This window comes from Thermothelomyces heterothallicus (genome assembly GCF_042370625.1).
Source record: "Thermothelomyces heterothallicus CBS 202.75 unplaced genomic scaffold P884_scaffold_38, whole genome shotgun sequence".
Taxonomy (NCBI): domain Eukaryota; kingdom Fungi; phylum Ascomycota; class Sordariomycetes; order Sordariales; family Chaetomiaceae; genus Thermothelomyces; species Thermothelomyces heterothallicus.
The window spans coordinates 205,990-232,880 of record NW_027192599.1 but is presented as its reverse complement, the minus strand read 5'-3'; the positions used below and the strand labels follow the sequence as shown (position 1 = coordinate 232,880).

Below are 26,891 nucleotides of genomic sequence, written 5' to 3'. Positions count from 1 at the left end.
TTATTATTATAGATTGACTAGAGCTCGAACCCCCTTTCTCCTAGGGTTAGAAAGGTTACCCTATACCAGTTCTCCTCTATCGAATAGTCCCACTAGCCAACCGGGAACCGTTTAGCCACTAGAATAGCCGCCTTGCCCTTTGGCTTGTGGACTAGGTGGTATTTCGAAGCCCGGGGGCAGTATGTTAACCCTGTAAACCGGTTGATCTACGGTTCCTAGATAGCTAGTAGGTCGTATTTAGCCTCCTCTAGTAGGACCTCGAGGGCCTGTTTGTTACCTTAGGTATTCCACTAAAGGACCTTAATTTGTATTTGAGGTAGCCAGAGTAGAGGACGAAGGCATGGTGGTAGTAGGCTCTACGGCCATTGCCCCCTTAGCCGGTTGCGAGAAGGAGGGGGCTCCGGGCTGTAGAAAGGAGATACGGGTCTGTCGGGCATCGAACAAGGCACTCCTAGCCGCCTGTTAGGCTAGGGTAGACCTCCCGTGGGGGCGTTTAGCCCCGGTTTGGTAGTGGTCGTCGTCCTCTAGCTAGCCGCTAAACTCGAAGGCTACCTTCTAGTATAGTTACTCTGGTGGCTAGAAGGTTCGAGGCCTATACTGGTAGGCCTCCCTAGCCCTCTCCTAGGCCTCGACTTTCTTTGGGTAGCCCCTATACCAGGCTATATAGGGGCCCCTATAGGCTGTATACCTACAAGGGAGTTAGTTAGAGTAGGTAGGGCACTAGGCCTCCCTAGTCTTCCCTCCCTCTCCGTAGGCCTTCGTGCCGCAATGGCTATAACAGGCCGGCCGCTGGCAGTACCGTTAGGTATAGCCAAAGCTCTAACACCTATAGCACTACCTTGGCTCTAGAGCATCCTAGTAAGGTTCGTAGTCTAGCACCTGGGTATCCTAGACCACGCCCTCGTTATAGGCCTTCTGGGCCTCTTTGAGGTCCTGTAAGCCTAGGAGTACCGTGGCCTACTTCCTTTACGGGCTCTTTGGCAGCCGGAACTTGACCGTTTTGATCGAGTGTAGGCCTACGGCCCCCTTGAAGTCTTGTTTACTAACCCCCTGTAGCTCCTCCTTCCGGACTCCTTTAGCTAGGACTATATAGGCCCTGCCGACCTCTCTAGCCTCCTCTCCGAAGGCTATAGCTACCTATCGCTTGTTAGCCGAATACTAATCCTTAGTGGCCTTATCTTTGAAGACCACTACTATATCCCTACTTGGGAGCTTCCTGGCCGCGACGGCTCCCTGACGGCTAGAGGCACCGTTAACTGCTTGGACTATCTCGGCCGGGGTTCGGGCTTTAAGGTCCTCCCGTAGGCTCGCGTTCCGTATCGTGACCTCCCGCGAGGCCCGTAGTGGCACTGCCTTAGCCGACGGTAGGCCTCCTTAGGGGCCTGTTGCCCCCTGTTGCGGCCCTACGGCCACCTGCGCCCAGGTGGGGCGAGGGGTAGCCTTAAGGGCTTCTTTAAGCCCCTTTCTGACTTCCTCGGCCACGAGTTCCTATAGGTTCGGAACCGGGCCTGTAATAGCGGTCGTAAGGCCGTTGCCTATAATAGTTAGTCTAGTATTATTAGCCTTAACTACCCTTTTAGGGGTTAGTATATAACTAATTAGCTTATTCCTTATTAATATTATTACTATTACTATTACTAGTCCTATCTAATATATTATTAATATTAAATATACTTACCTTCCTTAACCTCTTTCCGGCTTTAAGTTCCTCTAAAAGAGCTTCCTATTTTTCAGAGGTATAGAGGAGGTACTAGTTAATAGTATCTACCTTATATAGCTTAGGGTAGAGCTTATAAAGTAAGGGAGTTATTATTAACCAAAGTCCAATTAAGAGCTAGTAGTTTATCTTATCTCCCTAGACTTGGGTATAATAGATAAGGTCTATAGCAAATTTATAGATAGATTTACCTAAGGCTAGGTCGTCTTTAATATAGCTATTCTATACTAGCTATTGACCTACTTAGTTAAACTAGATATTAAATTATTCTTTAATCCTTTAGAGCTATATCTTTATATTTAGGTATAAGGTCTCCTTCTTAGTTAGTAATAGTTATTACTTATACTATTATAAGGCTAATCTATAGAATAATACCTATAGATTATCTTATAAGAGAAGCTCCTTATAAATGTTTCCCCTAACTATATTATAGATATACTTAATCTAGAGGTTAGTATTAATATAATAATAGATCTTTTTATAATAGAAGATTAGCTAGCTATTAGTAATCTTTCGGTTAGTATCTAGCTAAAGTAGGCTTATATCTATAATCTTCTAGGCTTAGTCTATTACTAGTTATAATACTATATATACTAGCTATAGCTAAAGGGAACTAATATCTATCTAGTTAATTATAGCGTTCTAAAGAAATCTAACTATTACCTTTTAGAGTAATCTTATAATTATTTTCTCTATTAGGTCTAATAGTAAAAGGGGTATATATCCCCTTATAAGGGTATCTCCTACTGGTATTAGCGTTATTATTAGCGATCCTTCTATTAGTTAGACTATTAGTTAGAGGTTTTATAATAACTCCTACTAGGGTTCTTCCCTTTCTAGAAGTTCCCTTAGTATATTAGTTATAATTATAATTTAAATAGCTCTAACAGGTCTACTTAGTATCTAATTACCTTATCTACTTAGATCTACTAGGTTTAGCTTAGGCCTTAGGGTCTCTAGTAAATCTAATAGGCTAGTAGATAGAGTTATCCTCTATAAGGTAGTTTCTAGTAATATAATAAATTATTAAATTAGGTCTTTAGGGCTTAGCGTTTTTAAGATCTTTAAGGGTCCCCTATACTAGCTTTCCTCCTAAACTTATACTTCTAATATAACTCTTACTACTAGTAATAATAATAGAATAAGAGCTTTATTTAAAAGTTAAAGAAAGAGTCTTATAAAGTACCTAATAAGTCCTTTTAGAGTATAATTATTAAGAGTCTAGGATTCTAGATAATCCTTATCTATTAGGTAGTTATAGAAGTTATAGGTATAAGTAGAGTAGCTATTAGCCTCCTTAAGAGATATTACTGGCTTAAGGAGTTAAAGGTCTATTAGAGAGAGCTTCTAAACCTAACGCTAATAGGCATTTCTAATAACAAAATAGTAGGTCTAATACGCTTACTATAGTTTAGACTCATTTATTGGTTCTTAATAATATTATTATTATTATCGTTTTCAACTATTTAGGTATTTACTCGAAGTAGAGGGATATAATTACTTGCCTTAGGTAAATGGTCTCCTATAGCGTTCGAGTATAAATAGTAATAAAGATCGTAGCTTCGAACCGATAATAGGTACCACTTGCTATAGCTCGATAGCTATAAATGACTATAGCTCGGATAGGCTATAAGATATAATACTATAGTGGTATTTGTACTATAGGTAGTACTCCTAGACTAATAGATAAGGTCTATAGAAGTGGTAATAAGATACGTTAATTCTTCTAAGTGCTAGAGGCACTTAGGGATGCTATCTAAATATATATCTATAACCCCTAGCTTATTATCCCTATTGGTAGGTTAGTCGGATCTGACCTACTAATAGCTATATACTGTAATATATCCCTAAATGTCTGATCACCTAGGCATGAAGCTATCGCTTCTACTACGATTGAAAAGACTCTTTATATGTCACGACCAAGTTTACTATGCAACTTACTCACCCCTAGCGGAGGAAGATTCAGCGGGTCTAGAAACTTAAGAGGTTGTTGAAGAAGACCACACGGTTGAGAACTGGCAGTGAGACCCGGTAGACAGCGGTGACACTTCTTCAGATCTAATAAAATTCGATGTCGAAGAAGCTCCAGAGGAAGTCTCGGACCGAGGTTTCAATTTCCAGGTGATATCGCAGGTTGTGGCGGTCTCTCTACTCGCATTCCACAAGGTTGCCTCCGATTCCCTGATGGGCACCTTTCTCGCCTTGGAGCCTGTATCGAGCAGCAGAGGTGCAGATAAACTAAGGCCTCGGAGCGAGTGGTTCCCCCAATCTCGGGGTGGATTTGGCTTCTACACGAGAGCAATCGGCATCATATTCCTTACAGAGGCGATCTTCAGGGCAGCCATTCAACCTACAGCTATCCCCTGGTTGATATCGAAGCTTGGGCGCTGAGAGCATTCCAATCGGTTCTCGGTCTGTATCCGGCGATGTATGTACATCTTCACACCCTTTCTTCCTAAACTGCCTTTTCCGTTCCACTTTGCGTTCTTATTGCTGGATTTGTGGATAAACGTGGCTTTCTCATCAATAGGGTAAATCTGCTCCGCGGTCTTGTAAGTCAAACCAAAATGCGAAAGTAACACTAATTATTACATGCTCTTACCCCGCTGACATCTGTTTGCATTTCTCAATATAGAATTACAAATACATCTCCCTCGAAACTTGCGCTTGTCAGGATCAACGGCGCCGCAGCATCGTTCAGTTGCCTTGCAGGATCTATCGGCCCTGTCCTTAGTGGGAAGCTCTTTGCTGCTAGACTACAGTCTGGCCACCTACAAATTCCCTTTTGGACTCTAGGAGCGGTGGCGCTGGTTGGGGCATTCGAGTCGTCTCTGCTCTCTGACCACCCCTAGTAATTCGTTTAGCGGTGGGACACATTCGATATATTACATGATGAATCTCTGGATATGTCAATGGGTCTGACTAATTACCCGCAAAAGCTCACAAATTCTGCTGCGACGTGATTTGGAAGGCTATAAGTGAAGTATATAAACTGAAGCATAAGGTCCTTTGGTACAGTCTCTTGTATGTGGACACTAAGGTATACAACACGTCCGTTTTCAGCAGCAGAGCCAAACAGATCATTGCGAGCACTGATATTAACCATGCGGAAGTTAATTATATGGGGGCAGATCATAGTATTGATTATGGCGGCCTGTTATAGGAAGCCGATGTTCAGCGTTGACGCTTGTTGACATCATACGCGTCCACGGTGTAAACATGCCCCGAGTTTCAGGTACAATAGACAACCTAATTACTCTCCTAGATTGGAGGGGCCATATGCGAAGCTCTTAACAGTTCCTGATTTCCGATAGGATGCTCTTGATACGCACATTATATGCCAGTTGTATGCTCCTAAATGCTCTGATAAATTCCTACCGGGGGATTTGTCTTTATTTTCAAGGCTGTCTCCCGGTCACTCGTGACCCGACCCCTCTCTCTCTCTGAGAAGGTCGTAATTCTTAAACTGCCTCGCTGGAATCTTCCTCTGGAACAGAATGTCAAGTTCCTCAAATGTTCTTCCACGGCTCTCCGGCAACCTGAAGTGACACCATACGAGACAAAGAAGACTAATGCCACCAAACAAAAAGCCAGCCTTGCCACCCCAGTTTGCCTCATCCGTATTGAGCATATATGGCATCGCAACGGTGGTGACAATGGTGGCTCCCGCTTGTACGGCTGTCGCAATGGCGATGGTCTTGCTGCGTAGGCGAGTGGCCGAAATCTCCGAAATGATGACGAAGCAAATAGGGCCGACCGTCATCTGATAAGCAAAAGTCCAAATATCCATCAGCGTGGCCATGGCCCAGGTAGCCCCCCTATTGTTGGCAGGGATGCTGAGAAAACCAATGACGAAGAGCAAGATCGTCATGACCACCATTCCCGCATTGTAAATAGCTCGACGACCAAAGCCAAACTTTGAAATTTGTTAGTAGGAAAACATCAAATGTTGGTATGCACGCACATAGTTCATCAATGGCCACGATATTACCGTGCCGACGAAACCGAGCGCCGTATTGCCGACGCCCACTAATTAGTTGAGTTAATTAACTCTGCGAATCTTGGTAAGTCATCCCCGCCGGGTAGTAAGAGTACATACTATTGAACGCATCCGTCGGATCCAGTCCTGCTTTCTCGAAGAAGTAAGTTGCATACCCAATGAGCGGATTCCCTCCAATAACCTGGATCAAGTACACCATGACGGAGATCTCGGTGCGCACGAGATGCACGCCTTTGAGACAGTCTTTGTAGGAACTGGTGGCTTCAAATTCCCTTTCCAGTAAATCAGTCTGCTCAATTCCGAGCAAGACTTGGTCGATGTCAGGTCGGTGCTTAGAGGATGAGAGCTTTTCGAGTGCTTGGCGAGCATCTCTCTTTCTGCCCTGCCGAATGAGCCAATAGGGGCTTTCTGGGGCGAATGGGAGGCCAGCGAGAATCAGGACGGGCCAGAGCCACTGGAGGGCCTTGAAGACAGAGGAGTGTGATGGTGCCACTACGGGTTAGTCGTCTCTGGATTCCGAAAGAGGGAGAGGTCTTTGCTTCGAAGGACCGATACTTACAAACGGTGCTTTGTAAGCCCATTCATCCAGCCGGGTCTCAAGTCCCGCTGCCACACCCTGAGCAATGAATTGGCCGATGACGAAGGCGAGGTTGACCGATGTGGTGAGAAAACCGCGCAGGGCAAGTGGGCAGATCTCGGAAGAGTAAGTCGGGGCAATGACAACGTAGAACCCGTAGGCCAGCCCACCAAGAATCTCCCCCACACACAACATCTCGACGCTGGTAGCAAAGAACTGTACAAAAACCAGGGCAATACTCCACAGGCAGCAGATGGCCAGTGTCCAACGACGGCCAATCTTCTCGAGAGGGTACCCGCTCGCCAGGGCACCCAAGACTTGTCCGATAGGGTTGCCCATTCCAAGTGCCGTCTGCCAAGGTGCGCTGACCTCATACTTGCCGTTGCTAAGAAGGTTGCCGTATTTCCGCTGGAAGGCCGGCAGCGCGTAGAAGCTGGTGATAATTTGTGCGTCATAACCGGCCATCACCACAGCCAGGCAGAAGAACATGGACCAAAGGGTTGCTTTTGGGTACTGCTGTATGGCCGGCCAGAAGCCGAGTGCGTGTTCGGCGGCCGTTATCTCTCTCGTCGCTTCGATCTCGAGCATTTCGCGTGGTTTGGCGTCGCCGCCGTCGAAAGCCTCGACGTCGATTGGATCTCTCAAAGTGCGTTGAGACGCCATCTTCATCCTTCGCAAGGCAGAGGTACCGTGATGATGAGTAGAGGATGTTGCTTGTTCCAAGCGAACCGATTCTCTTTAGGGTTTTCTGCCCGTTATCATTACACTTTGGTCCTCGCACTTTTGAGGAAGCAGGACAGATAATTAGGTAGGAAAAGAGGGGTCGCGATGAGCTCCCCGGGTATCATTTTACTATTTGCCGATATGTCCGTACCAAAGAAGCGGGGTGCCGGCTTGCCTTACAAGCAGGCCTTGGGTGGGATCAACAATACTAAAGACAACGCATTGCATCGCAAACATGTTCTGGCACATACGAGTAGCTTCCTCCGGTAAAGAGATGCTACGTTTTGGGCTACCATTCCATGAAGCATATTCCGCTAAATACGTCATTATAGCAAATGACAGTTAAGAGTCCCGTATCTTACAAGTCGAGGGGACTGACCACATTCTCGGGACTTCGTTGCACCCATTCCACATCTGAGTGTGTACCTAGGTAACCTGCAACACATGGGTCATTAAGCTTGGGCACTGTAAGAGAAGCGCGCAGCTGATTTGTCTCAACATCATCAAACGAAATTATGAAAGTGGGCAATAGATTCGAAAAGGGTTTGTTCGAAGGAGCTATACCTCCAGTATCCCTTTATGTTCCTATATTTCTCCCCACGTTACATAAACCCATCCTGTCTGATCTGCTCTAGTGCCGTTCCTAGTCCTGACAACGGCATCAGCCAGGGACAACTAGTTTGCTTCTGGGCTGTGAGATGAAAGATGGCAAATATCCACTGTATCCGAGGTATTCAGTGAGAGAATTAACATAGGAGACGTCATCAAGATACCTTACCAGACAGGCGTTGTAGCGGTGGTCAGCACACGTGCATAAGATGCTACAAAGAAATGACGGGGCCTAATCAGCAACCAGTATATATATTTATATCCTAATTAAGTGGTGCTGACGGGCTGCAGATACACATGCTAATAGTCAATACATAGGCAATGTCCACGCCCGATTGGATTACTTTGGGTGTTTCCTTTCAAGATCCCGATCATCATACAAATGAAATAGTCCTTTAGTTTTCCTGTTGACCACGCGGCGTCCCTCTAGACCACTGTTGTTATTAGCACCTGGCGTCCCTCTAGACCATTGTCATTATTAGCACCTTTAAAAGGTGGTTTTTCCATCAACACGCGATACAGGTTTCCGACCCTCTCTAATTAGCCGATATGTTTTGTTACGTGAGCAACGGCTATCTGTGGAGCAGGGCGGTTGTGTCAACATGGCGACGTCGATGCGGCGAAAGAACCGGTGGGGAGGTTTCCACGGTTTTCAGAGTCTAGTCCTATTGTGTAGAATAGGGATCGGGAACTGTAGATTGAGGTGAGCCATGCACAGGCGGAGGTCATACCCCCATCTTCTTGTTCCTGGTCTGTAGCGTCTCCTGAGGATGCGTGATTGTACATAGGTAATTACTCATTTAGCAACGCCGACAGGGTCTTGGGATCCCTACTTCATGCAAAGCTTTGCATATCTGTTAACAACGAAATAGAAAAGTGGGAACCGCTTTCCAACCCCCGAATATCATGTTAGAAGTTAAAAATACTTCGTGGACGTCGGGGGCAGCGTCAGAAAAGGATCGTTGTTCCAACCCTGGTGCGTTGGGAAGAGATAGGAGAAATACGTACACTTTCTACCAAAGGTAAGTCTCCGAGTCAGCAGACGGGTCATATATTCACTAGTAGACCTTGCGTTGAGCTTCTATCCTCCAACTTCCTATAGACGCGGTATATCTACTTAGAGTCATGGGTGCCATGGGCAAAATCGGATATCCCTTGTTCGAATGGACAGTCATGCAAAGGGCGCTTTAGTCGATCTATAATTATGCCGCCCCCTGCTCAATCGTCCGAGATGTCGACGTCGGTGTGGTAATCGCCCGAAAAAAAAGAGGTTCAGTGCAAAAGCGTTGAAACCTAGGTTAATTACGCAGACCTAGCTCCAATCATCCGCAATCTTCAGTTGACTGTCAACTCATAAGCTGATTGTATGCGTCGTTGGCCTCTACAAGGAGCGGGATGAACCAAGCACAAGCTCAAGTTTGTCGACCTAATTACTACTGGAGGACAGGGTTTATGTATTAGAAACCTTGGAGTTAAAAAGTCACAAAGAGGAATATTAAACGTGATTTGTTAAGCGCCCTAAGAAGAGCAATGATATTCCGGGCTTTGGGCATTAACATGGATATACCCGCAACCCAGGGAGGACTATTTTATTTCTCGCCGTCACAGTCCAGTGGTCAACATTTCCGTCTATAATTACTTGAACACATTGTACGAAGCTCATCAGGTCCGTAGGAAATCAAGGGCTAAGTGTGTCTAGGCATACCTACCCTATATAGTCTTCTATTGGAAGGGGACATTACGGGTATGGCTATATAGGTAGCTTCCTGTCATTCCAATCAAACAGTGGCAGGCGAGACCTTATCGGAAGGCCGGCATTACAACCGCTACAGTCTAAAGCGGCATGCTTCGATAACCGAGCAGGATAATATCACATGGATCAGGTTGCTATAACCCTCTATAGAGGTATTTACAAACAAGTGGTGGAGTCGGGTCGGAGAATTCAAGCAAGCAGTATTAGAACCCAGCTTAAACTTGCACCAGGTCATCTTGTTACATCGAGAGCGAGATCTGTCCAAGATTCGGCCCGTTTACTCCACACATAGGTGGCCGTGGTGCTTTTCTCGGCCGGACCAAGCGCCCAGCGCAGTGTAGACTCCCGATACTTCAGGTTCATCAAGCGACCCGTTCTGCCAATCATCGCTGCTTTTCACTCCGCCCAACTCCGCCTGGATGCGGGGCCCCGGGTTTTGCCTCTCGAAGCCGTTGCCGCATTCATGATGAACAACCAACCTCTGGGTTGCTCATGGCTTGGCAAAGCACATGCTAAGAGGGCGACTTTACTCCCTACAACGTCAGCAACGATGCGAATGTACATATACCCTTCTCATCTACAAAGGCTCTACCTCGGCAGCATTGGGGTCAAACGCCCGAGCAATACGCCGAATTTCAACGAGTGCCACGCCGGCGCCTCGAAAAGAAGGAGCACCAAAGCCAGTCTCAAACCTGGCCCTCATCCGCCGACCAACATTGCCGGAGAGCATATAAGGTTGGCTGTTCCCTCTGGTGGAATTCAACTTGTCCAACTCATCACCTACATCCTCTTACCATCAGCCTACCGCACCTTACCGCACCTTGACTCTTTGCTGGCCCCACGACGACTCAGCCTAGAACCCATATAGCAACGATGAAGTCGACGTACGGAGCAGCGATTATTGCGACTGCCACGCTGGTTCAAGGACATGGGTACTTGACGATTCCGTCCAGTCGAACACGGCTTGGCGCAGAGGTAACATTAACGAAAATCCATGGATCGCCACGACCAAGATTTTAGAAGACAGACTAACGTGGGAAGCAGGCCGGCCTCGATTCTTGTCCCGAGTGCTCGATTCTCGAGCCGGTGCAGTCGTGGCCCGATCTCGATGCCGCGCTGGTCGGACGGAGCGGCCCTTGCGGGTACAATGCCCGGGTTAGCATCGACTATAACCAGCCGGGCGAGCACTGGGGCAAGGAGCCGGTAGCGACCTACTCTCCCGGCCAGGTTGTCGAGGTGCAGTGGTGTGTCGATCACAATGGAGACCACGGCGGCATGTTCAGCTACCGCATCTGCCAGAACCAGACGCTGGTCGACAAGTTCCTCACCCCGGGTTACCTGCCCACCGCAGACGAGAAGCAGGCGGCCGAAGACTGCTTCCAAGCAGGCACGCTCTCGTGCAAAGACGTGTCGGGACAGGACTGCGGGTACAACCCAGACTGCTCGGAGGGTCAGCCGTGCTGGCGGAATGACTGGTTCACCTGCAACGCATTCCAGGCAGACAGCAGGCGCGCATGCCAGGGAGTCGACAACGCGCCCCAGGGCTCTTGCTACACGAGCATCTCGGGCGGCTTCCCGGTCACCAAGAAGATCAAGATCCCCGACTACCAGTCTTCTCACACTCTGCTGTCATTCAAGTGGAACTCGTTCCAGACCGGTCAGATCTACCTTTCGTGCGCCGACATCGCCATCAAAGCCAGCAACTAGAGCCAACCGGCCATAGAAGTAGATGTCGACAGTCAGGCTTGCCGCTGGCACACGAAATTTTCACGACTTGCTCGTCAAGGAGGAAAGTAATGGAACGAGCAAATGCGGACAATGAACAGGCTCCAGGTACCGGGGCTGGCGGAATGGTTCCAATGTGCAATGAGTGGATAATTAACTATGGGAGTTGAATGGCTGTTAATTAGTTTTCCACGACATTTCGTCTTGTGTCCTTCTCCATGTCAATATCCCGAGGTGGCGTGACTAACCCTCCTCGCGATACTATTTTCATTTCTTTTGTCTGAGTAGTCAGAGGACTTGACACAGCTTTGGACATCCTGATCTTTTGCGTGTGACCCCCTGTTGCCATCGAGATACGCGTACTATCCGGAAACGGGGCGCGGCCCGTCTATCCGCGTTCCTATCGGTTCGACAGCCGTGCAATGGCCGTTGGCCGAAACAAAGAATGATCCCCACAAGCTCGACCTACTACTAGTATGTACGCGGCACAACTGATATTTTGGGCGCGCCCAGGCCAGAGCGAAGAGGGCGATGCCGAAGGCAGTGTCGCTCGTCCCTGCCAAGCCCTTGCCAAGACTTTCCTTTTCTAGAGGGCGGCTCAACGGACTCCGATGCCAAAAACGGGAGCCAAGAAGGGGAAACAAACAACAAATGTTTAAATCTTAAGATGACAGACGACGTTTTGCTCAACACTTGTCCTCCTCCAGAGTGTCAACGCATACTCTTCTTCCAGTATTTTTGGTGGTAACAATGCGCTGTTCAACTTCAAGGCTTCTTGCCGCCAGTCTGCTGATCCTTACCGCTACGGCGGCCCCTGGCCGTTCCAATTTCGTGACGGTCGAGGGAGGGATCTTCAAGCTCGCGGGCAAGGACTTTCACTTTGCTGGGAGCAACGCTTACTACTTTCCCTTCAATGGCGTAAGTGGTCCTCGGTTCATCTTGATGATGCCGTCGACTTGCTAACATGTCATTCTTTTAGGACCAGCAAGATATTGAAAAGGGGCTAACGGCCGCCAAGCGAGCCGGGCTCTCTGTCTTCCGCACCTGGGGGTTTAACGAGAAGAACAGCACATACGACCCCGATGGTTTGCCCCAGTATGGCGGAGAAGGCGCTGGTCCTACCGAGGTCGTCTTTCAGAGGTGGTACCCTAACGGCACTTCCACCATTGACATCAGCGGCTTCGACAAAGTCGTCAAGGCTGCAGAAAAGACTGGCATCAAGCTCCTTGTCGCTCTGACCAACAACTGGGCCGATTATGGCGGCATGGACGTCTATACTGTCAATCTGGGCGGCAGATACCACGACGATGTGAGCTCGCCCTTGCTTCGACCGCCCGTGTAATTACTCCTCACATTGCTAACCGGACCTCGTTAGTTCTATACCGTCCCCAGAATCAAGGAAGCCTTCAAGCGCTATGTAAAGGCGGTCGTGACTCGATACAAAGATTCGCCGACCATATTTGCTTGGGAACTCGCCAACGAGCCCCGCTGTGGCGCCGATGGGGTCCGCAATCTTCCGCGGAGCGATAACTGCACGCCCCAGGTTCTCTCGTCTTGGATCTCGGAGATGAGCGCGTACATCAAGAGCCTCGACCGCAACCATTTGGTTACCTGGGGAGGCGAGGGAGGCTTCAACCGCGAGTCTGACGACTGGGCCTACAATGGTGCCGACGGTGGCGACTTTGACCATGAGCTCTCGCTCAAGACCATCGACTTTGGCGTCTTCCACTCTTATCCTGACTGGTGGGATAAGACTGTCGAGTGGACGCACCAGTGGATCCGTGATCATGCTGCCGCCGGTCGGAAGGCTCGCAAGCCCGTCGTGCACGAAGAGTACGGCTGGCTGACGCCGGACAAGAGGCTGGAGTACACCGGCAAGGTCGACAACAGGACGAGGGTCGAGGTGCTCGGTGGTTGGCAAAAGACGACTGTCAGGGAGGAGCTAGCCGGGAGCATGTACTGGCAGTACGGATACTCGAATTACTCCTATGGTCGGAACCATGACGATGGTTTTACCATCTACTTGGACGACGAGGAGGCCAAGACGCTTGTGTACGGGCATGCGAAGGAGATGAATGCCCTTAACCATCAGCGTGGTCGGAAGTAGATGGCTTTATAGGGTGTAAATTAATAGAGCAGGTTGGCCAAGGCTGTATGTACTGTATGTACATAGTGGCTTGGTTATACCAAAATGGCAGCCTGTAGCAGGCTTAGAGAAAGCTCCAGGCTGCGCCAGCAGCCACAGCATCCAAGCGTCAGAAATAATACGACAAATCACCGGCTTACGCTTAGCCGTCAACGTTACCGTGCTTGCCGGGACTCGGGTTGTTGGCGCTCAGCCGAGCTCTCCGCATTCCCATCGTCCTCCGCAAGTCTGCTCCCATCTGGTGGAAAGCGAGACAGGAGGAGAACGGATGATGCGAGCAGCGCAATGGCCTAATATATCCGAGATACCGTCAGTTCGCCCGTGTTCTCTCGACGGGTTAATCATGCATGACGAGGAACTCACCGCGTTAGCGAAGAATGTCAGATGCGGTTTCCCGACTTGTGCCAGGGCTGCAAATACAAAACCGAACAACCCTTGGGTTGCCAACCGAGCTATGTTCTCGACAAGCGTCAAGGCATTCAGCGCGTCTGCTCTCCTTGACGCCGAGCACATCTCGGTCATGACGCCCTTGGCTGCCGGTGCCGAACCCGAGGCGAAGGGGAGCAAGAAAGCAGCTGTAAAGGTCAGCGTACAAAAAATAGACGAAAAATTGGGAAGAAGATGAGTTGAGAAACGCATCGATGGGGGCACCAGAGGTCAGGCATACCGAGATAGATGTGCCAGCCTTTGGTAGCAAATGCCGCGCACATGGTCAGTATGCCGTCGACAACCAGACTTATGCGCAGGAAGAAAAGGTCAAAGGCAGTGCCTTCGTCCTCCTTCACTTCAGCGGACGCGACAGGCTCCTCCTCGGCAAGGCTGCCCACTGGGGCTTCAAGTTCTTCCGGGTTCGTTGCGAGGCGGGCAGGCTCGCAGTCTTCAGTTTCTCCTCCGCCTGCCCCTTGGCGCTCCCGAGCCAAGTACCACCTTCGACCCTTGTTGATAATGTAAGGGAAGAGGAATATCAGGAACGCGGCCCGCATGAAGGCAAACCCGGACATGAGCCAACCATTGTCGCTTTGCTTGAACTCAAAAACCGCCGTAGCATACATCTGAATCAGCAAGGGCGCGTATCCAGTAGCCAACTGCACCATGTCAGCTCTCTCCGGCACCAGGACGATTGACAGAGACCACCATGGTGGAGTACAGTAACGATCACTTACTACCCCGAGAAAGACTCCGGCGCACAAGAAGAGGACGCCATAATGCTTGGCCAGCGCTCCAGACTGGAGGATGACCTTCTGGGGCAGCAGGACCCGCAACGGAGAAAGAAATGCTGCGATACCCTTCGCGTCCGATTTCGATCCGCCGGACAGGGATTCGGGGGGGATGTATGGCAATGCGAAACGCACGTAGGTGGTTGACAACAAGAAGGAGAAAAACGCTACTTCAAACGGTCGGCGGATGCCCCAAGTATCACCGATCATACCTCCGGCTTGTTTCCGTCGTTAGAAGGTTGTTGCAAAAGTCAGAGGAAACAGCGTAGGGGCGAAACGTACTGAGGTACCCAATCCCTTGCCCGAGCATTATACACCCCTGGAGCATGCCGAACACGGCGGTCCGCCGCAACGGCTCGACCACTTCGCCGGCGATGATATTGGCTACCAAGCTGTCATCAAGTGGCAAGGTCAGCAGGTGGGTAAAAGGGTCACCCTGCGTTGCTGCATGGGGAGGTGTGCCAACACTCACATATACCCGACCGGGCCTCCGATGATGGTGATCAACTGGGTGTACTGAAAAATGTCGATCCCGGCTTGGCCGCCGGCGAGGACGCCCAGAACTTGGGTCGCCACGCGGATTGCCGGGACAAAGGTTTGCACCATGAGGGCTGCACGAGGGCCGATCCGCTTGGCCGTCCAACCAGCGACGAAGAGGTTGATGGTGCCGCAAAAGGTTGTAGTCATGCCCAGGATGGAGTACTGGGTTGCTGTCCCGGCAGCGATCTCGTTGCGGCTGCATCGATCACCAGGGCCATTATACGGTGGGTGGTTCTCGTAGAATACGTCACATTCCATGAGGTGGAACGCGTAGAATATGCTTTGAAACAGGGCATGATAACATAACGTTAGGTAACCAGCTTCATTGCGCCTTGTTTATGTTTCGATGTACGATGGGAGACATTGACCCGTTTCCATGGGGAAGCTGAGTTCCCTGAATGGGGAGGTACAGCGGGGCATGGATGTACTTACGGTACCTGTGTGAAGCTGAAGGACAGCGTGATAAGGAAGCCGGCGAACAAAATCCGCTTCTCAACGTGCACCCTCAGAAGGCTGTGCAATCGTACGACGAGATCGCGAACCCAACGTCCATGACGGTCCTGCGCGTCTGCTATCGGTTGCCTGTCCTTCCCAGTAGGAGAGGCAACGGCATCATGGCGAGCCGGCTGGTGGCCGCCTAGGAGCGGTGTACGCTCGGAAGTTTCTGAAGCCATGAATTAATAAGGTTGTTGGTTTGCCTGCAATGCCTGAAAAGAGGTTCTGCAGCTATGTTTGCTGGCTTCAACGGCTGATCGCCAGAGCATCATCTAAGCAGAACCGCCAATTACCTACCGAGAGACGTTTGTGCCGTGCCCATCCTTGCCACCGGAGATCGTTTTTTTTTTCGGTCGAAGCAGGGTGCAGCCTGTGCGAAATGGAATCGAGCCGAGAGGGGTTACCCGGCACTCCCGATCAAGAAAAAGAAACAGGGGACCAGTTGCGAAGGTCGGTCCTCTGTGGGTCTCACCTGGCTCGTATACGCAGTTATCATACTAGTACATCCGTACAGTGTGCTTGCATCATCGGCTGCGTTAGAGGTCCACTGGTTCACCGGCCTCCACCCTTCGCCCTCTCGGTGTGCCGGGCCGTGCCGGGGCAACAATACTCCGGCATTATCAACTCAGCAATTGCATGTCCCTTTTAGGTAACTTTCCCATTTTTGAGGATAGTTACTTGCCTGCCGGAAAACTCCAGACGGTTGACTTCGAGGGTGCAGGAATCGTAAAAGTCTCGATCTATAGGTAATTACCCGATACGTCAAAGGGGTAATTTAAACCGAAATACAAAGGCGGCTGTCGGCTCAATCCCGATAGGCAGCTGTGGGCACTCACGACCGTTTAATTACACAACCAAGTGCCGACCTCGATCACCACCTCCGCCTCGGTGCCCGGCGTCGAGATAGCATAAAAATGTCAAGGGGATCCCACTTCTTCTTCAGAGCCTTGAACTTCGGGTCCTCGGAGCCCCAGAAGTGGTTCTGCCAGTTGGGCTGGTACGGGTCGGCCTAGAAGTCTCCAAGTCAATATCAATTTTCTTGTCTTGGGTCAGGGGAGGGGGGGTGCTGAGAGGAAGTGGTTAGACCACTTGTGGAAGAAAGATAGAAGTCCTATTCCACCACACATCAGGGTTGACGGTGTGCGTCGTGTTAATGTGGAAGGGTGGCACCGGCAGACGGAATGTCTAGAAACATCTTCATGGTAACCGAGAGGATGACGGCATACAAAGCCGGGCCATGGCCCAGAAGAGGTGTGTTACCGAGCCCATGTGCGAGCATCAAGCTACACAGCAAGGCGGGAAACATGGGATGCGTTGCGGTTCCGGCACTCCACTTTGACTCGAGAATCCGGTGCAGCCCAGAACGTTCCTCCCTTTCGACAAAGATGATGTCCTGTGTTTCAGCCGCCAAGTCAGGGCCGCGTTTGGCACACCGCCACGCCACGAGGAGCTTTGGATGATATCCGACCGTGAAAGTCTGGCCCTCAGCATCTGGGTCCAGTGCCGACACTCCGGTGAAGGAGCTTCGCGCATTATTAATAGTTCAAAGCATCCTGACGGCCCCAGGCTTCTAGAAGTAAGCTTTTGCAGGGTTCGGGTCGATGGGCTCACACGCCGACCGCCGCGCTCCTCGCCCACCCAAACGATGCGGACGGCACGAGTGTAGTCGCCATCCGGAAAACGCCGATGAGATGATGTTTCGAGCCAGTTGTCAATACTCGTTGAACTGACAGTCGTGGTTTTATGTTGCTATCGAGCGCCCATTGGACCGGTGAGAAGCCATCTCAATAGATCAGTTGCCTGCTCATACTAACGTCCCCTGCTTGTAACCTACCATATCTGTTGACTGAGCAGATTAAGTCGGAGGCCACCTACAAGACAGCGGGGCGCAACTCCGCCGCGATGATGAAAGCCAAAATGGTCAAGTCGGGTCGATTATTTGACCGGCATCTTGGAAGGAAGAAACAGGCCGGAAAAACAAGGCGAATTCAATTCGAAGATCCGGTACTGGTATGCGTCGTGTGTTCCGATTCTGAGATGCCCGCCGAACACTACAGCAGCCGCTGTCTCTTGCCCACCGCCGTTAATTATAGTCCAAGCAGTGTTGAAAATCAAGAAAGATAACTATATGCATGCACGGGACTCAAACTGCTGATTTCTGACGCTCCTGACGCCTCTTCTCGTCCATTCTAACCAAGATTCTCAGATCGGCTTCGTGCCACTCCTGGGTCTGCGGCATGTAAACCCATTTTTGGAGCTCCGAAATCCAACTCCGGCCCGGTAGGAAAGCTTCGAGCATGTAGTACAGGTCTCGGGCATAGGGGTAGTCAAAAGTTGGATGCCCGTTCTGTTGGAGGAACTCGTCTGTTCCGGCGCGTATCTCGGCGGCGGTCACACGGTAGTGCCGGCGCCGGTCTGCCTTGTTCTGGCTGTGACGGCGAATGGACCTTGTGGTGGACTCGAGATGGGCCTCAAGGATCCTGGCATACCACAGAGGGCTATTGAGCGCGTTGAGGGCGACGCGGCGATTGCGCTCCAGGAGCTCTTGGTTCCACCGAGGATTTGTACCGCGCTCGATGGTCGGGATTGGTATGCCTCTGTCGAGGTGGTCCTGCCAATGTGCAAAGTCGATGACGGCACAGAGGGCGTTCCAGCGCACCAAGCAGGTCATGCAGGTGCAATGAAGCGTCTTGTCAGGAGGCGGGATGTTCTGGTGGGCGTTTCGGTGCGCACCGAGGTCCGGACGGTCGGCACTTTTCAGCAGCGACTGGATGGCTGGCTCGACATGCTCCAGGCCAACCGGGCGCGGAAGGCACCGTTCGAGGATAGAGTATCGCAGCTTGATGATGGGCTGCGCGATGGCTGACTCGTTGGCGAGCACAAAGGCACGGAGCTCCTTGTTCACCTGGGACAATGCAAAAATGTCGCTGGGGCGGAGCAGTTCCAGGATTGCCATCATCAGCTCGAGAGGCAAGTCCACGAGCCTCGCTGGATGAGCAGCCGCCGAACTCGAGTTCGCCCGCTTCTGCTGCTTCCGGCGCTGCCGCTCAGTGCGCCTGGAGCGCAGAGTCAGCGGCCGAGTCAGGTCTGCTACGGGCGCTATTAGCTCGGATTCCGCATCTTGAGCGATGATTTCTCTCTTGGTCGGCATTTTTTTGCGGCTCGTAATAATAATTCCAAAGTTCCCGGTCATTTCTTTGAGCAGTTGCGCGGTGGTTGCCTTTCTGTGCGAACGGCGGGCCGCGCCTGCCGGATTGTGCTATTAATTTACGCGGTGCCGTCGGTAATGATGCAGGTTAGTGTTGTTGTTAGAAACACGGCAACGCACGTGCGGGCGTGACTACCACAGGTCTACCTTACCATAAGGTACATACCTTACGTATTTTTTTTCTAGTCACTCCCTACGATGATTGTGCCACTGCAATGCAAGTCCTCTGATATCTTCTTATCAGCTGCGACGTTGTTTGGCTGGGAATCCAAATGTTTTAATCCCCAACCCTCCCCTAACTCCCAATCTCCTATAACCCTCGATACGCCTCTCCCTCAACGATATAATTGTTTACTAAACTACCCTTATTTTAGGGGCCTTAGATAAGGAAAACTATTCCCTTCCCCTTTACTCTAGTAATATTATACATACCTTGTATACCTCTTCCTGCTTAATTCTTCAGACTGTGAGATAGGAAGTTATTTAACGCAGATGCCGTTAGTTGGTATCTATGAATAACGAATGCCGTGCCGTTTCTTGATGCATGCCTATATTTGTTCTCCTCGGTAAAACGAATAGTATAGATGGGAAATACTTCTCATTCTTCAAACTGATAATACGTTAAATACCGATTAATTCTGGGTTTTAAAATCAGATACCATGCCCTTGCCATGCTTCTCATGCTGTTCTATCGCTGTATGGACATGTATATGCGAGACCGTTTCTCCAAAGCTGCCCGATCATGTTCACAGTCCTGCCTTAACCTGAGAAGCCTCCTGCGACTCGTTGACCAGAACATAGCGGTACCTCGGCTTGCCCGCTCCCATGTCGACGATCGCCTTGTTGGCGTCCTTCATCGGGATCTCATCGATCCAGGGCCGAACGTTCTGTTCCACAGCCAGCTGCAACATGTCCCGGAGGTCCTGGGGCGAGCCGATGAGCGAGCCCGTGATCTTGATGCGCTTGAAAATGAGCGGGCCCTGACTGAGGTTGGGGAGGCCGTCGTCGGGCGCTCCGAGCTGGACAAAGGTGCCGTCGAAGCGCAGGAGCGACAAGTAATCCGTCAGGGGCATCGAGGTGGACGAGACGGTGCTGAGGATGACGTCGAGGGTGGAAGCGTGCTCCTTGGTCCAGTCGGGATCCTCGTCGGTGGCGATGAACTCGTCGGCCCCGAGCTTCAGAGCGTCCTCCTTCTTGGACGACGAGCGGGAGATGACGACGACCTTGTCCGCCTTCAGGGCCTTGGCCCACATGACGCCAAAGTGACCGAGCCCGCCCAGGCCGACGATGCCGACCGTCTTGCCGGGGCCCACGCCGTGGTGCTTGAGAGGCGAGTAGGTGGTGACGCCGGCGCACAGCATGGGCGCGGCGTGGGCCGAGCTGATGGCGTCCGGGATCTTGACGACAAAATGCGAGGGCGCCCGGTTGTAGAGGGCATAACCGCCATACGACTTGCCGCCGTTGAGGTAGACGCTGTTGTACGTGCTGGTCTGGTGGGGGCAGTAGTTCTCGAGGTTGGACGAGCACAGTTCGCAGTCGCCCTTGCGGCCGAGGCACGAATCGCTCTGCGCTCCGACGCCGACGCGGTCACCGACCTTGAGGCCGCCCTCGGCCTTGGAGCCGACACGCACTACCGTCCCGACGATCTCGTGGCCGACGACGCAGGGGTATAGGGTCGGTCCCTGTCACCAGGTGTCAGTAACCGGATGTTGTTGTTGTTGCATAACCTCCCAGTCTGAAGGGGAGGGAATCTAGTCGTACCCAGCCACTCCGCAGAGTGTGGAGATCACTGCCGCAGATGCCGCAGTGAGTGATCTTGATGTCGACATCGGTCTCCTCCCAGGGCTTCGGCTCGAATACGCCCCACTGCATCTTGCCCTGGGCCGCTGATGGGTCATGCCCGAGCCATCCCTCAAACTTGTAGTCGCCTGCGGACATGGTGTCGCGATCGATCTGGTAGAAGGAGCACGGCGGGTGTGTTTGCTGTGGTCTTGCTCTTGAGAAGACGATGGGTGATCAGGATTGATCTGAAGCGTTGATAGAGGATAATAGAGAATCGAAAGTCGTTGTCAAGTAGAGGACCTCGATCACGACGAGGGAGAGGAGCCGACTAGATATACGGATTACAGATGGCGAAAGCCGTGGACCCTGAACCTGGGGCCCTGGTCCTATCTCTTCAACTACCGACGACATGACGATGTTTCCCCCCTGGCGCCATGGTTACGGCCAGTCATAGATCCGCTTTCTAGAATTTTTACCTCCGAGGCTGAACCCACCCCACTCCGTTCTTCAGGAGGATTAATAATTAACTAATAAGCTATGGTAAATGTCCAGGGGAATGTCTCTCGAGGTGGAACCGGCCCTTTCGCCATGCCCACCAAAAAGAACTAAGTACTGGGATATCGGGCATTAGCAACTCTGTGGAAATCGGCTTTAGGACTTAAGCTCTTCGGTCGTTTCAGGTACCATTGCGAGAAAGTTCTCGGTGGATCAAAGTTTGAACTCTCTCCACTGAGCCTTATCAGCCTCACCTGACGGGGATTAACCCTGCTGTGTGGCAAGGCGACCTCAATTAACTACTCTGTACATGATTCTAGAAATACGAACGCGTCAAGGTTGAGTTTCACCTAAACGCCAAGGCGTGGGTGAAAACGTCATCCCGCATATTGTGTTACCTGACGCTTAACTCCACTAATCTCTCTTGGTGGTGACAGTACGACACCGAATTAAGTACCAAGGCTAGATATACGTATGGGCTTTCTTCCTCTTTCTCCTTTTTTATTCGATATTTTTATTTTTTTGTATCTGTTTTATTTTTCTTTCTTTGGTTTTTATCTAAAATTTGCTTAGCTACCTGACATTCACACCAAAAGTGTAATTGCTACAGCTCGATGGCTGCAAATGACTACAGCTCGGACAGGCTGCAACAATACGACACCACAGCGGTATTCGCGCCGTGGGCGGCACTCCTAGACCTACTGGTACAGATCTGCAGAAGTGGTGATAAGATGCGTTGATTCTTCCAAGTGCCTCCGGCACTTGGGGATGCTGAAATACATGACCCACTGTCAGTCAAATCCTGTAACAGTAATTAAGGGCTTCTGATCGAACACGCCGAAGGCTAGACTTCAGAGAAGGGACGCTATTAACGAAATTCTGTACTAACTAGGCTCTGTCAATAGAAATTTCAGACTTTGCACCTGGCATGATGACATCCACGATGGTAGTTGCGGCTCCGGGGGGTTTCAAGATTTTTCTCGAGGGGTGTTCGTTCTTTATCTCTAGCCTTTCCAATGCATCTAGCCGCGCTGATAATCCCTGCAATTTTTTTTGTGCCACATCACCAACCAAGGAGGCTCTGGTGGCATGAAGATGACGAACTTTACGACCGACATAGGGCGGACACTACGAAGATAGACTTGAGCAGAATAAAATACTCCGAAGACCATTCGTTGTTATAAGGCTGTAATCTGACACCACGCGTATTGGCGTCTCAAACGGCGCATTGTGTGCAGATGGCGGAAATTACCGACCCGAGCGAAGATTTTGGGCAGTTGGCAGCACCAATCTCGAGAGGCAAGCAGCGGAAAGAGTTTGCCTCTTCGCCGCGACCTTGCGCCGGCAGCTGAGGGCCTAGATCATGGTCGATGCAGATGTGACAGAGAAGTAGTGGAGAGTATTGGGAAGGGCGCATACAATGTCTCGTCACTGCAAGTAGTGTTATACGACGGTAAATACTTCGCGATGCGCCATGATCCTGAGATATTAACTAGGACTTGTAACCAGGACTTGTGCTTTCGGCGGAGCGGATGGATGGCAGAACCGTACCTGTAAGTCGTCGTCATATCACATTTTTACACCTTTTTTGTATCTATATGTATGTATATTTTTAGTCGGAATTCCGACCGACTGCCCCATTGTTTGGTCAGCGGTACAGCGACAAACCAATGAACATGTAATTATTATGGATTATTAGATCGTTTTGCCAATGACAAGAACACAGAACTGGACCCTCGCTTCCGTGACGACTCTTAGCCCAGGGTACGCATCTCGTGTCAATCCAGCGCAAGTCTACGGATATTATGCGTAGGATCCGTACTCCCTCTCATATCTTTGGGTCATGATCTCACCTAATTTTCCTGTACCTATCTATGTACCCGAACGTTCCGTTGACCACTAGTCATCTCCGGGCAATTGGGAACCAGATAGTACGGTAATTACATACTTCCTTTGGCCAGACCTGGCTGCTCCTATATAACACTAGACCTAACCCGAATCGCCATGTTTAACCCCCTCTGGTGTTGTCAGTGAGGTCGAATTTGGCAAGATGAGAATCAGCCACTTGCCTTGGCTGTGGCTGGGGTCATTTCGGCCCAGGATTACAAGCGCTCCAATGATCATGATCCGTGGACTGAGAGAAGTCAGAAGTCCGGGGTTGAACAAAGGGAGTGAAGCGAAAGGGTTAGGGTTTAGTGCGTCTCCAACATTCTCGTTTCCTGGATCGTGGTGCGGTAGGTGTCGGCCGAGGTCGGGGAGGCAGGAACGGGAAGCCGCTCCGTTGGCTCCGTCCCGGGCGGGCAATTTTGCCAATTGGCCAGACAGCGCGGGTCCAAAACTTTGAGCCCCACCAGGAACAGGCCATCAGCAGTGCATTTCACACATCAGATCCACAGTGGACAGCGCCGAGGAACCCAAGCTGCGAAAGTCCACCTTGCTCCGAATCTCCTCCTCCAGGTCGTTGCCTCTTCAACAAAGCAAACCTGCGGAGAATCGTCACCACTCTCCCTCACAGACATTATGCTTTCGTCGCTCCGAATTGCGTCGCGGCGGGCGGCCGTGGCCCGCAATTTCTCGGCAGTGCGCGCTGCCTCCACGTGGGCCAACGTTCCTCAAGGTCCTCCTGTATGTTTGTGTTGCTCGACTCTTTGCCTACCTTCATCCGACACTTTGTGCTTGTGCGACGAGCTGACCCAATCCGCCGCAGGACGTAGGTGTTTAGTCCGAAGCCCCCGAATCTCCATTGGGCCATGACTTGCTGACCAGCCTTCTTTTGCGCCTTTTTCCAGGCCATTCTCGGTATGCGCCGACGTCCCGCTCGGGCATGACGCCACGCAGAAGAATACTGATAATTGTTGTTGCGTAGGCATCACGGAAGCCTTCAAGGCCGACCCGTTCGAAAAGAAGATCAACCTCGGTTCGTTCGAGTCCCCAATGACACTGCGCCGCCGACATTGGTGAAGCCAGGTTGTGTGGAGCGACTAACACGTGGTGCCATCTCCTTGTAGGTGTCGGAGCCTACCGCGATGACAAGGGCAAGCCGTACGTGCTGCCGTCTGTACGCAAGGCCGAGGAGAAGGTGATCGCGTCGCGCCTGAACAAGGAGTATGCCGGCATCACGGGCGTGCCCGAGTTCACCAAGGCCGCTGCCGTGCTCGCCTACGGCAAGGACAGCTCGGCCCTCGACCGTTTGGCAATCACCCAGTCCATCTCGGGCACCGGCGCTCTGCGCATCGGCGCCGCCTTCCTCTCCCGCTTCTACCCGGGTGCAAAGACCATCTACATCCCGACCCCGTCGTGGGCCAACCATGCCGCCGTCTTCAAGGACTCGGGCCTCCAGGTCGAGAAGTATGCCTACTACAACAAGGACACCATCCGCCTCGACTTTGAGGGCATGATTGCCGACATCAACAAGGCCCCCAACGGCAGCATCTTCCTGTTTCACGCCTGCGCCCACAACCCCACCGGTGTCGACCCTACCCAGGAGCAGTGGAAGGAGATCGAGGCCGCCGTCAAGGCCAAGGGCCACTTCGCCTTCTTCGACATGGCCTACCAGGGCTTTGCCAGCGGCGACATCCACCGGGACGCCTTCGCGGTGCGCTACTTCGTCGAGAAGGGCCACAACATCTGCCTGGCCCAGTCCTTCGCCAAGAACATGGGCCTGTACGGCGAGCGCACCGGCGCCTTCTCCATTGTGTGCGCCGACGCCGAGGAGCGCAAGCGCGTTGACTCGCAGATCAAGATCCTGGTGCGCCCCATGTACTCGAACCCGCCCATCCACGGCGCCCGCATCGCCGCCGAGATCCTCAACACCCCCGAGCTGTACGACCAGTGGCTCGTCGAGGTCAAGGAGATGGCCAACCGCATCATCACCATGCGTGCCCTGCTCAAGGAGAACCTCGAGAAGCTCGGCTCTAAGCACGACTGGAGCCACATTACCAGCCAGATCGGCATGTTCGCCTACACCGGCCTGACCCCGGAACAGATGGAGAAGTTGGCCAAGGAGCACAGCGTCTACGCCACCCGTGACGGCCGCATCTCGGTTGCCGGCATCACCACCGACAACGTCGGCCGCCTGGCCGAGGCCATCTTCAAGGTCAAGGGCTAAGTTGCTTGTTCCTTGACGAGAAACAAAAGGAGCGGGCGAGGAGTTGGGGTAATGGCTGAATGAACGGTTGGCTGACTGGGTTTCCTGTATTTGACTTGATCCATTTCCACCCACCCCCTCCCCCCACCCCCGGGTGTTGTATCTCATGGACGTCTCGCATCATTAGACTGTACCCCTATCTAGAGACCGTTGATACAAGGGTGTATGTCGGCTAGGTGGTCATTGTTTGTACAGGACCAGAAAAGTTTCCCTCTTTCTTGTCAACGGGTACAGAAGAAAGGATAGAGGAAGAATGTGTAAAACCTTGCTTTCATTAATGAGCCTGTCCTTTGGGACGCGTCAATTCTAATTATGTCATCCTTTTCAAAAGGCCAGGATTTCACATCTCCCAAACTGCCCGTTCGACTCCAGCAGCACGGGGTGTCACGCTCGCCCTAGCCTTTCCAGATCGGTCCTTACTTCCTCGATCTGTCGGCTCATGTCACGATATACCCGTGCCATCTCCCTCATGACCTTCTCCTTGCCAGTCCTCTCCCCATTATTTGACCCTGCGTCGTCTCCGTCCAGCCCGTACGCCTCCAGTTCCGCCCTGAGCGTACGGATAGCCTCGTTCAACCGCCCTTTTGCGTCCCGCAAGTGACTCGCATAATTTGCCAAGGCCCGTGCCGCCTCGGGCGTGTACGTTTCGCGCCGGGCGAGCCACAGTGTCGTCTCCGCCTCGGCCTCCTGCCGCTGCGCTGTCAAGGCTGCCTCGGTGGCGCGGAACTCAAGGGACCGCGCGATGGGGCCGTGCTTCGCTTCGAGGACGCGGAGGAGCTGCGAAACGACGCCTGCCTGTTCTCGCAGCAGAGCCGTGAGCTGTGTGGCGGCTGAAAGGCGGGCGCGGCTGAGCTCGGCTTTGCGGTCCGCAACGGTAGACGCCAGTGAGGCGGCATAGGTCGGTAGGGCGGGTATGGAGCGGTGGACGAAGGACGGGTTCGTCGTGGGGTTGGCTATTCGTGCGAGGTGCACGGCCGAAGCGTGCAGCGTGGAAGAGACCAGCCTTGCAAGTTGCGGCAGGTGCGTGGGGAAGTCGGAGAGGGGCGGATTGGAGAGCAGCAACGTCACAGATTCGTGCGATAAGTCTGATGGTGCATCGAGAAGCGTAGGGAGGAGAAGGAGGAGGTCGAGGAGCGGCGCTGGAAGATCTACCGACGCCGGGGTCTCTTGCTGTTGCGGCCGTGGTCGTGTTTTGGATAAAGAGGGCACGAGCGCATGTTGGGTCTGTAAGGACTGCGGGTTCGCATTTGATATTGCATGTTTAAGAAGATGTTGTTTAGCAGCTCGAAGTCGATACTCGTTCAACTCCTGGCGACACGGTCAATGAATCGCTTGGCGGGATCGGCCCAGTCAGCAAGGTAATCTATCATCATTACCTCCGTCACCGCTCGGCGCTCTTTTGTCGCCGGCCCACTCTTGGTAGAACCATCAGGGTTGAGCACCGAGGTTGTTAATTTGGTATATAGTGCCGCAAACTCTGGATTGGCTTGCAAGGTGCTGTGGTCGACTGGAGGAAGCATGGCGAATTGTGGGCGGGGTGTGCACGAAGTGGCAGTTAAATGAATCGATGACGGACCGTCGCGCCCCTGCCATTGGGCAAACCCAGGGCGCGGCAAGCACTCCACGAGAGCATGTGACCGCGTTTCAGAGTGACGAAAAGCGCGCCAGCTGAGAGAACGGACTTGACATCTGGCACGGTACTTGACAGCCCGCCGAAATTTTGACCGTGTGCAAAGCAGGCCTGCATCTGCCGCAGC

The 26,891-nt window shown here is 51.7% G+C and overlaps 8 protein-coding genes across 8 annotated transcripts; 3 read left to right on the top strand and 5 right to left on the bottom strand.

The window, feature by feature from the left end:
• Nucleotides 1-4,978: 4,978 nt before the first annotated feature.
• On the bottom strand, nucleotides 4,979-6,882 carry P884DRAFT_211798 (general substrate transporter; the record flags this gene model as incomplete). The annotated part of the gene is made up of 6 exons (XM_069439113.1): nucleotides 4,979-5,037; nucleotides 5,144-5,633; nucleotides 5,682-5,746; nucleotides 5,817-6,180; nucleotides 6,277-6,532; nucleotides 6,590-6,882. The coding sequence occupies 6 exons, from the start codon at nucleotides 6,880-6,882 to the stop codon at nucleotides 4,979-4,981; spliced, it is 1,527 nt and encodes a 508-aa protein (XP_069293672.1).
• A 2,997-nt stretch (nucleotides 6,883-9,879) lies between these two features.
• On the top strand, nucleotides 9,880-11,086 carry P884DRAFT_288047 (uncharacterized protein; the record flags this gene model as incomplete). The annotated part of the gene is made up of 2 exons (XM_069443915.1): nucleotides 9,880-10,354; nucleotides 10,424-11,086. Exons 1-2 carry the CDS (start codon nucleotides 10,253-10,255, stop codon nucleotides 11,084-11,086), a joined length of 765 nt encoding a protein of 254 aa, XP_069293671.1. The 5' UTR covers nucleotides 9,880-10,252.
• Nucleotides 11,087-11,854: 768 nt separating this feature from the next.
• Nucleotides 11,855-13,211, top strand: P884DRAFT_211855 (glycoside hydrolase family 5 protein; the record flags this gene model as incomplete). Its single annotated transcript, XM_069439115.1, has 3 exons — nucleotides 11,855-12,022; nucleotides 12,084-12,413; nucleotides 12,480-13,211. 3 exons carry the CDS (start codon nucleotides 11,855-11,857, stop codon nucleotides 13,209-13,211), a joined length of 1,230 nt encoding a protein of 409 aa, XP_069293670.1.
• Nucleotides 13,212-13,363: 152 nt separating this feature from the next.
• Nucleotides 13,364-15,795, bottom strand: P884DRAFT_251883 (major facilitator superfamily domain-containing protein). The gene is made up of 7 exons (XM_069440708.1): nucleotides 15,440-15,795; nucleotides 14,940-15,287; nucleotides 14,750-14,859; nucleotides 14,414-14,685; nucleotides 13,918-14,335; nucleotides 13,614-13,825; nucleotides 13,364-13,540 (listed from the first exon to the last, which is right to left on the bottom strand). The coding sequence occupies exons 1-7, from the start codon at nucleotides 15,679-15,681 to the stop codon at nucleotides 13,406-13,408; spliced, it is 1,737 nt and encodes a 578-aa protein (XP_069293669.1). The 5' UTR covers nucleotides 15,682-15,795; the 3' UTR covers nucleotides 13,364-13,405.
• A 1,675-nt stretch (nucleotides 15,796-17,470) lies between these two features.
• P884DRAFT_264964 (uncharacterized protein) lies at nucleotides 17,471-18,742 on the bottom strand. The gene has a single exon (XM_069441899.1). It carries the CDS (start codon nucleotides 18,693-18,695, stop codon nucleotides 17,646-17,648), a length of 1,050 nt encoding a protein of 349 aa, XP_069293668.1. The 5' UTR covers nucleotides 18,696-18,742; the 3' UTR covers nucleotides 17,471-17,645.
• Nucleotides 18,743-19,373: 631 nt separating this feature from the next.
• On the bottom strand, nucleotides 19,374-20,891 carry P884DRAFT_232358 (alcohol dehydrogenase-like protein). The gene is made up of 2 exons (XM_069439851.1): nucleotides 20,472-20,891; nucleotides 19,374-20,392 (listed from the first exon to the last, which is right to left on the bottom strand). The coding sequence occupies exons 1-2, from the start codon at nucleotides 20,646-20,648 to the stop codon at nucleotides 19,457-19,459; spliced, it is 1,113 nt and encodes a 370-aa protein (XP_069293667.1). The 5' UTR covers nucleotides 20,649-20,891; the 3' UTR covers nucleotides 19,374-19,456.
• Nucleotides 20,892-23,507: 2,616 nt separating this feature from the next.
• On the top strand, nucleotides 23,508-25,207 carry P884DRAFT_295117 (pyridoxal phosphate-dependent transferase; the record flags this gene model as incomplete). Its single annotated transcript, XM_069444314.1, has 4 exons — nucleotides 23,508-23,612; nucleotides 23,777-23,786; nucleotides 23,854-23,904; nucleotides 23,996-25,207. The coding sequence occupies 4 exons, from the start codon at nucleotides 23,508-23,510 to the stop codon at nucleotides 25,093-25,095; spliced, it is 1,266 nt and encodes a 421-aa protein (XP_069293666.1). The 3' UTR covers nucleotides 25,096-25,207.
• Nucleotides 25,208-25,448: 241 nt separating this feature from the next.
• P884DRAFT_288041 (uncharacterized protein) lies at nucleotides 25,449-26,654 on the bottom strand (the record flags this gene model as incomplete). The annotated part of the gene is made up of 2 exons (XM_069443914.1): nucleotides 25,449-26,442; nucleotides 26,511-26,654. 2 exons carry the CDS (start codon nucleotides 26,652-26,654, stop codon nucleotides 25,519-25,521), a joined length of 1,068 nt encoding a protein of 355 aa, XP_069293665.1. The 3' UTR covers nucleotides 25,449-25,518.
• Nucleotides 26,655-26,891: the final 237 nt, after the last annotated feature.